This window comes from Aethalodelphis obliquidens, unplaced genomic scaffold (assembly GCF_003676395.1).
Source record: "Aethalodelphis obliquidens isolate GAN/ISIS:26980383/991018 unplaced genomic scaffold, ASM367639v1 scaffold24, whole genome shotgun sequence".
Lineage (NCBI taxonomy): Eukaryota > Metazoa > Chordata > Mammalia > Artiodactyla > Delphinidae > Aethalodelphis > Aethalodelphis obliquidens.
Window position 1 is genome coordinate 21,980,376 of NW_020837968.1, and position 9,052 is coordinate 21,989,427.

Below are 9,052 nucleotides of genomic sequence, written 5' to 3' on the forward strand. Positions count from 1 at the left end.
TTCCCTGAGGTTCTTTTACTGAGATGTAAAGCAAGTAGTCAAGGAAAAACAAAGAGGGAGGGGTGAGGGAAGGGGGGGAACTGCATAAAGCACTTAGAGGTAGTTAATTAAAGTAGGTATGATAAGCTGCAAAGTTTTAAACCTACTAATTGCCACAATTCTATTTTAATCAGCTATTTAGCTGGTACCTACCGCTATATCACCTAGTGTGAAATTTCGGATTTAATGGAATAATGAAGGAAGCAGTGCAGCTGGAGGCTTCAAGTGGGCTCGAAAGGTAGGTTACTCTTTCAGCTTAAGTTTGGAAAGTGTAAGCTTTTGGGTGAGAGGCACTAGTGAACATTTAGTAATTAAACTAACATGTGTTTACTGCTTTATACCAGACACTTGGTTGGGAATGTAAAGATAGGGTTCTTGTAGCACAAGTCAGTGAGCAATGGAAGTGCCAACTACTGTTAGTGGAACATGAAACAAAGTAGTGTGAGAGCCTAAAAGGTGGTGATGATCCTAATTCTAGAAGTTAGCAAGAGAGTGGAAGGTTATAGAGAAGGAGGTAGGAGAAGGGCACTATAAGTGAAGTGAAAAAATTTGAGCAGAGGTATGAGTTCAGTTCATGGTGGCCAGAGGTACACTGGAGGTGGGACTGGCAAAACTTCGCAGTTTGAACTTGAAGTTGGATGGCAGAGTGGAAGAAGATTGGACTGGAGGGACCGGAAGTGGAAGTGTCAAGATCAACTTGGAGGCCTTGGAGGTCTGGTAGCAATGTTTTAAGGGCCTAGAGCATGTTGAATGGTCCAATAATTCATTAATGCATTTTGTATCATTTTAATAGGTAAAGAAGAAAAAGTGCTAATGATTTAAGTTTATGAAATGATATTTGAAAAGTAATCCAAATAAGTAATTATATTTAAACTTCTGTTTTTATCCAGGTCTCCAATTTATGCAGTCATTCTGCTGTGAAAATGAACTAACCTTGTTATTATTGAAGGCCTTGGAAATTTTTACCAGCTGAGAGATTTTTCTCTTACTCAGGGTAAGACGTAATCATAGTGTGTTAGAGCTGGAAGGGACTTGACTTACATAATCCATTTGCCTGATTTCATATGTTACATGTTATGAAACTGAAGCTGAGAACGTAAGTGGCCTGCACAGCTTGTTAAATATCAAATTTGATTAGTACTCCTCAATTCCTCCACCCCACCCCAACTCATGCCTTTTAAAACATGAGTGACTGTCACATGGAATTTTTAACATAATTGTTTAAGATCAATTTGAATAATACAGACTGCACCTAGCTCTGATTTGTGTCAGTAACGGCAGGCAGATGATCTTGCAAAAACTTCTTTCTCTTTTCTAATAACCTTCCCTTGTTAATGTCCAAGTCTTTCCTTTGGTGGCTGCCAGATGATTAGGATCAATAAAAATCTCTCAGAACATATATGCTTGACAGTGTCACTCATGATAGGGCATTTGGTAAACCATATAGCTTGTGTACCCTAACCCTCATAATGACAGCCATAAGAAGGTGAGCATGGGAGGGAAAATGCTACTGCTCTTATGAAGTGAACTGGAGCAGGCCCCTACCTATCCTGAAAACGGATTAAGAACAAAATAAAGTTTCAAAACATCTCTTCCTTGATCTGTTTAGCTCACCCGTGATAATCAGTAGGACCAGTAATAATGCCATAATCCTATCCACTGGTGTCTTCTTTCATACTTATCATTCCTTAACCAGAAAGGTCTCTAAGCCTGTGTTTTAAGTAATGTTGATATTTATTAAACCAAAAATGATGAATGAATGAATAAATGCTGTGGACTTAGTTGGGTGTTGGGTGCTTTTTTTAAATGGCAGCCAGTTGAATTATAAATGTCTTTACGTTAATGGAACAATATGTAATTCTGCAGTATTTTCCTTTGCACCAAACAAGTTTCTGAAAATATTTTTATGTGTGCCATGTACATATTTAAGTTCTACTTAAAAATAAAAACCCTGCATACATCCCAAAAATATTTAGAGCAGCTAAAAACCACTTTTCCTTTCTGAGAGATGACTCACCTGTTGAAGTGGAAGAATAGGGTCAAGCAATGGGTACATTTTTAAAATAAAAATTGCAGAGTGACGGCCCATTAGTTTTAAGTCTGATATAACATCACTGGCTTTAGAAATCAGAAAGTGTCCCCTCATTTTTAACAGGGTACAGTAATACAGTTGTGATTTTTGTTTTTAAGGCAAGTTTTAACATTGAACTGAGATTTTATTTCTTGAAACGTCAGGTGTACTCACTGCTTACCATAAGGAAACACTTTTCTAAGCATGATAAACACGAGGTTTATTTTAAGTATGAGTCCACTATGTGCTATACTGACAGTAGATATAGGGGCAGAATAAGTTTGTACATACACATGTAAAATGACAACAACTTACACATACTTTATTTACTTGGTTGAAAGCCTTGTGGTATATAAAATGCTTTCTATAGTTGATCTCGGCTTGGTTCACACCGAAGTGAGTTGTATCTGGGTTTTCTGTGCTCAAGACTGCTCAATTGCTGCTGCTGCCGCTGTTGGTTTGTTTTCTTTCAGGATCAAGGTGGGTACTTTCATATAAAATCTTGTTTTTAATTCCTTCTCTGGCACGTCTTTCCTGGATTCTTAGCTTTGCATAATTATACCTACAATGGAACCTAGTAAGGAGAACATGAATAAATTGATATAACATACCTGTAGAAACTAATTTGAAGTTTGTAATCAAAATTTTTAAATGCTTACAGATGACTGTCAGTGGTTGTGAACACATTCTTAAGGTAGCATTTTCAGATGTTATGCCATAGGTAGGGATTGAAATGAGCATTAGGATAAGATAAAAGGTTGAGGCCTTCCTAAACGAAGTATAAACCCTGACATGGCCTTAATGCAGTGCCTAATGCCATGCATTCATCTGTTCATTTGACAAATGACACAAGATGTGTGTGTATATATACATATTTAAAAGATGAAAGGCAGTCCGGCAATATCATTTTGTAAGATAAGTTTCCGTGAGGGTGGGGAATCTTAGTGGGAGATGGCTCTGAGTAGAGCATGTCCTTTGGAACTAGATAAACCTATTAGAATCGTGGATCTTCTTGAATACTTAGCACACATACCAGCATCCTAAAGTCACCAAGATAAATCCTCCTATTCCAACGTCACATGATCTTCTAATTCTGCCTGTCAAAAGGAAGCATAAACACTAATACACTGCATGTTATAATACTTCCTCTAGGAAAAAAACGTCAGAGAAACATGTTTTTTATGCATAGAGAAAAGCAGATACTCACTAGTTAACAAAAAGTGTCCGAGGCCAGCCACAACAGATCCTAATGAGCCATACAGTGTCGAATCCCGAGCACAGGGGATGTTTTCAACATCTAAAATTCCTAGGAGCTTAAAGGGCTACGAAAAATAAAAAAACTTAGGTTGGACAAGAGAATATTTTATTTTAGGGTGGTTCGGCAAAGACGAAAACCATCTTTAATCATCCTGCTTTGGTATGTAATATGAATCTAAAATGGAAACCCTGAGAATTTGACCAGAAAGTCCTAAGCAGGTAGGGTAAATTAAACCTAAATAGGTTATGGTACCATGGTTATGCTATAATTTGTTAATCAACTGGTTTGGAGATAAGGTAAGGGCATACATTATTTTATGAGCTCTTTAAACATCTGTATGAAATCATTTGGGGGATTTGGCTATCATTGAAATTTAAAAGCAGCATAATTTACTTCTAATAACCTGAGATGCATAGATGGGAAAAGTGAAATTGTCCTAACCATGTTGCTTATAATATTAGTATACTGCTGTTTTAAATTCCTTTAAGGAGGACTGCAGATTTTCTGTGTTAACTAGTAACAACACATCAGGTGTGTCTGTAAGAATAAATACTTTGTGTTGAGACAAATCTCGTCTGTTTCTTGCCTGTGATATGAAGTTGCCGTTGATTCTATTTCTTGGTTGGTAGTACATGGTAACCATACCTAGGTGTGATGAAAAAAGCTGGAAATCTACAGGGTTGGATTTTATTCTCAGCTCTGCCACTAACTTCTGTAACCTGTAGGACATATTTTTTTATCTGGCCTGCAATCTGTAATGAAGGGGTTCAGCTAGGTGATAATTTAAGTTCCTTCAAGTGCTAAAGTGAATGGTTTTAAAATTCTTTATATAGTCTTCATTGGATTTATGGATTTGTTCTCCCTCATTAAAAAATACTGCCACTTTAAGCATAACATTTTCCAACTTGAATGTCTTGTCACTCACTCTGTACTTAGGGGTTTTGGGAGGGCAGGACAGAATTTTTTTTATAAGGCACGCTTATGTTTTGCTACAGCATTCTCCTATTCATAAAAAAAAAAGAAAACGTAAGTTACTGTTTTCAGTTAATGTAGCTTTTAAAAAGGAAGCCACTTGTCCATTCTTTGGGATGAGATAGATATACCTAGATGGTAATATACTGTAAGGGAAAAAGAGTGGAAGAAATGGGAACAGGACAGTAAAGGGCAAGTCAGATTAAAGGTTGAAACATGAAGGTATTGTGTTTGCCTTGGCTCAGGCTTCTGCAGGAAAGACAATGTGACTCGGTTCCTAATAAAGCAAAAGTTATACACTCTTGGATCATTATGTTCCTTTTTTTTTTTTTTTGCCTCTGCCTGTTCCCTCCCCCCCCAACATGTTTACTTCATGAACACAGCAGGTGCTCATTGAAGTTGCAGACTTGAATGTTAAAAGGCTCTTTAGTACAAATCTTCATGTACAAAGAGGTTGGGATTTAATTCTGCTTCTAGGCTTTTCATTTAATTTAGCAAAAGATGATTGTTTCTCACCCTCAGGTCAAGAGCCAGGTGGAATTTATGGCCCGGAGGGGAAGGAGGGTGTGATCAGTTCTGCAGCTAGGCCATTGCCCTGGGGGAAGGATGCTAAATAGACTGAGATGGGGTGGTGGTGGTTAATGTCAGATCTTAGAAGCGAGTGAGACCAGCAGCTTCTACCACGGGGTAGAATGTTAAGATGGCTTTCACATTTAAGCAGAGAGAAAGAAAGGAGCTATCAAGTGTTGGCCGCAGCATGCCAAACACTGCACATCTCTGCCAAAGACAGCACTTCTTTCAAGGCTTCTGGGCTTTTTCATTTGGATTCCGTTCCAAAATGGAGCCCTAGTGTGACCCCAGGATACACCAGAATCTGCAAACTTTGCGGGGGGGGGGGGCATTTGGATAAAATTATCAGCCCCAGTTCTTTGCCAAGTGTGTAAAATAAACTTGCTGAACATCTGAAATGGTGCTATTTGTTTAAATCAGCTAGGTAGGTAGCTTTCTGAGCTTTTTAGAGATTTTCAAATCCCACCCTCAGATTCTGACTCAATAGGCCCCGGGCATTGATGTTTAGGAAACCGCCCACCCCGCAGACTGGGAGAAACACTGCTTTAGAGATTTTAGAAAAGTAAAATTTTGAAATTGCAGATAATGGAGTAATCCAGTTTATTTTGAAAGATAAACATATCCTTTTTAAGGGGTACCTTCTAAAACCAACAATGGGTTAGAGGCCAAGGATGCTACTGCTAAAGGTCCTGCAATGCATGTATCACATACAAGACTGCCTTGGTCAATGTCAGCACCAAGGTTGAGAAGCCAATGCTTGTCGAATTAATCTCATAATTTAGAGGTGCCAAGGACCTATTAGTGCCCGGCCCTTTATATCCCTTGTTTTTAATTCTCACAACCTCTTTGTGACATTTTCTCTGCAACAGGCTCAGGGTTTAAGTAGAAGGCTAATAAGTGCTGGCAGAGTAGAAGTGGAAGTCAGTCTGACCCTGAAAGCCTGTCATTCCCACTGCAGCATTTAACCCTTTGGTTTTTTAGTAAACACTAAGGTTCACATATAGAGAGTAATAGAACTGTGTACATAACTGTAGATCTGCATGCAGTTTGTATCAAAACTGGGTAAGGATGTACAAAGACTTTTTCCCCTTCACTAGTAGGGAATTTTCAGCCTCCTGGTAAAGTTGGAGTTTAGACTGCTGATGACTTAAAAGCAAGTATGGAATACTGTAATGAAGTCTTGAGCTTAGAGAGTACACTGAACTTTGATTCTCAGAAATGGAAATAAAGGGTCTAAGCCTGAAGTCACTTTGAAGTTATGTTTGTAATGTTCAAGGCATTTAACATTTCTCTTTTATTCCCTAGTTGCCTGCAAATTTAAGGTTCACCTGCTATTAACAAAGCCTTTAAACGTAAACTAAAATTATAGACTTTTTTTTTGGTAAGCTAATGTTTTTAAGCTTAGATTTAGAAAGGCAGCCTTACCAACACACCTTGATGGAATTAAGGGAAGCTCAAAAAATTTCTAAGCCAGAATGCCAGTTTAATAATTTATAGGAAACAGATCACATCAAATCAGAGCTACTTCATTTCCCACTGTTAAATTTATCTGTATCAGTGCTCATATTCTGCCTTTCCTTTTGTTTCAAAGGAGGAACTGGCCCTACTCCTATTTAAAACTAGTCCTCACTTTGCAGTTGATTACTTTATCCACTCTCAAAAGACTCTGCTTCTGTGGTTATCCCATCTTTCATTTGCATTACTTGTTTTTCCTCCTTTTAATAATCTCCAGTCTAGAAACATACAAAATAAATCCCCCTCTCTTGACACCCTTCCCCCCCAAGCCACCATCCCATTTTTCTGTTCCCTGTCACTGCAAAACTCAAGTTACCTGTGTGTGCTTCTTCACTTACAAACCTACGCTCCCTTTAACTTGCTTCAACCAGACATTTACCAACTGTACTCGACGGAAACAGCACCACTGAGGTTTTCTAAAAGACAGTCGTTTTGCAAAATCCATCATATTTTACATCTCAGCACATGTGGCACAGATAATCATTTGTTTTTGAAACATTTTCTTTGGCTTCAAATACACTATTAATCAAAAAAATTTTTCATGTATTTCTTTTCTGGATTCTCAATGGGTTAAACCACCCTCATGACCCTAAAATGACAGCAGTTGTCTCTATCAAAGGTGAACAACCAGATACAAAAAGGATGAAAGCACCATTCAAGATCCCAGTGTTCTCACAAAACAGTCTACAATTTTGTGTTTGTAGTTATGGTGCCCCTTGAAATATGCAAGTTTCAAACAAGGGTACATTTTGTTAAAGTAAGCATATTCCAAATAGTATGTGAGACGTTAAAAACAGAAAAGGCGCCAACGTATAAATTGACAAAAAATTTTTTGAAAACAAATATGGAAACAATTTACCCAACATTTATTCATAACCATTTGATGATCTAGGCCAAATTTAGATGGAAAATTCCCCAGAGAAGCAAGAACACTGAATAAGTGATCAAAATTTTCAAGCTGAGTAGACAATAGCCTAAAACTATAGGTGCAGTGTGGCACACAGTGTGGGTCTTAAATATTTGTGAATCTAATTGAGCCAACGTTAATCTCTCTATGGCTTACTATTTAAAATTGTTTCTTTTTCCATTACCTTTTTAAAACACTTGTTATTTACTCTGCATTGAGGATATAAAAATCGGGTTCCCTGCTCTTAAGACACAAATTAACTTCCAGTATAATGTTGTAATGATCCAGCAATGTACAAGGTGTCCGGGAGATAGGAGCAGAAGCACCTCAGTCTCTTGAGGAGTCGGGAAGCCCTTCAGGGGAGACCAGAGATAACCCTGTTTAATACACCCGGAGAGGAAAGCATGAGAAGAGTCACACGGGTTAGTTAGGTGATGAGCTTTGTTATCACAGGCCGAGAAATTCGGATTTATCCTGAAATCAATGGGCAGCTACGGCTGGTTTTAAGCAGAAAGGTGGAATTATGCATTTTACAGGGTAGCCCACAAGGACGACTGTGGAAGGTGAAGCGAGAAAGGCAGAGCAGGAAGACCTGAATGCCAGCCAGCGAAGCTATTGGTTACATATGATACTGCATACTCCACGTGGTCGAGTGAAAACAAGGTTAACGGGGGAAAAATCTCAATCTTTTCATCACCCTCCTGCTCTGGATATAAATTCAGTCGAATATAACCAAGTTCTCATTCCCCAGCATTTACCGATTCCTGTTAAGTGTTGTGAAGTATACAGCCTTAAAGACAAGGCACCTGTCCTCAGCTTTTAATCCCTCTTTGCTGGTAAATTACAATACGAGGCCCCGTCAACAAAACTTTCTTTCCAAAGGGATCAGTCTTGTGACCTGCAGTAAGCTATCGGTACCGGTCCCCTCATCCTCCAGTTTGGGTCACTTAAATCGTGGCAATTAAGATAAAAATGTCGGGGGGTGGGAGGAGGGGAGCTGTTCGATTGCAGAGAAGCTAATGACACGTGCTCCCGGCCTGGGTCTCCCAGCTCTAGAGGCCGCATCCTTAGGTGCCGCCCGTGCTCCGCGCGCCCCGCCGCACCCCGCCGCAGCCCGGATTACCTTCCCCTTTCCGGGCTCTCCGGCCTCCGGCGCAGCCGCCATGGGGACAGTCGGCGCCTCCACCCCGCCCCGTCGCCGCCGCTGGCCGCCGTGAGCGGACGCCCCGCCCCGCCCTGGCCAGCCCGGCCCGCGCCTGCGTTCGCGCTGTCCGCCATTTTAGGGAACGTTTCCCAGTCTGCGCGGCGGCAGCACTGGCCGAGCAGGCTGCCTTTGGTGTGGCCGCCATTTCCTTTGTTCAGTTGAACGGATCACGTCTTCTCTATCGGGGCTCTCCACAGCCCGAGGGCCTGGACCAGGGGAGGAGGAGAAGGACTCGTGAAGCAACCGCGCACCCGGACTCTTGGCACTTCGAGGCTGCGCCTTTTCCCGCCCCCGCCCCTCCTCTCGCCCCAACCGCCATTTCTGTGGTCCGCGCGCGCGCGCGCTCGCTCCCGTGCGTAGGCGCTGGGCGCGCGCGGCGGGGCGGCCGGGGCCGCGCGGAGGGGGCGTGCGCGCCGCCGCCGCTTTGTCCTGGGAACCGGAGCCCCCACCCCCGCAAGCCCACGGCCCGGAAGTCGGCCCGTACTGGCTTGCGGCCCGCGTCCCCTTCGTGTCCTT

The 9,052-nt window shown here is 41.2% G+C and overlaps 1 protein-coding gene across 2 annotated transcripts; it reads right to left on the minus strand.

The window, feature by feature from the left end:
• Positions 1-2,406: 2,406 nt before the first annotated feature.
• Positions 2,407-8,800, minus strand: COX20 (cytochrome c oxidase assembly factor COX20). 2 transcript variants are annotated; one of them, XM_027122408.1, is made up of 4 exons: positions 8,456-8,800; positions 3,318-3,432; positions 3,144-3,207; positions 2,407-2,684 (listed from the first exon to the last, which is right to left on the minus strand). In XM_027122408.1, the coding sequence occupies exons 1-4, from the start codon at positions 8,495-8,497 to the stop codon at positions 2,543-2,545; spliced, it is 363 nt and encodes a 120-aa protein (XP_026978209.1). In that variant the 5' UTR covers positions 8,498-8,800; the 3' UTR covers positions 2,407-2,542. The 2 variants fall into 2 exon arrangements, 1 of the variants encoding a protein (XP_026978209.1); XR_003436155.1 differs by adding an exon at positions 7,517-7,685 and having other exon boundaries at positions 2,566-3,432; positions 8,456-8,519.
• Positions 8,801-9,052: the final 252 nt, after the last annotated feature.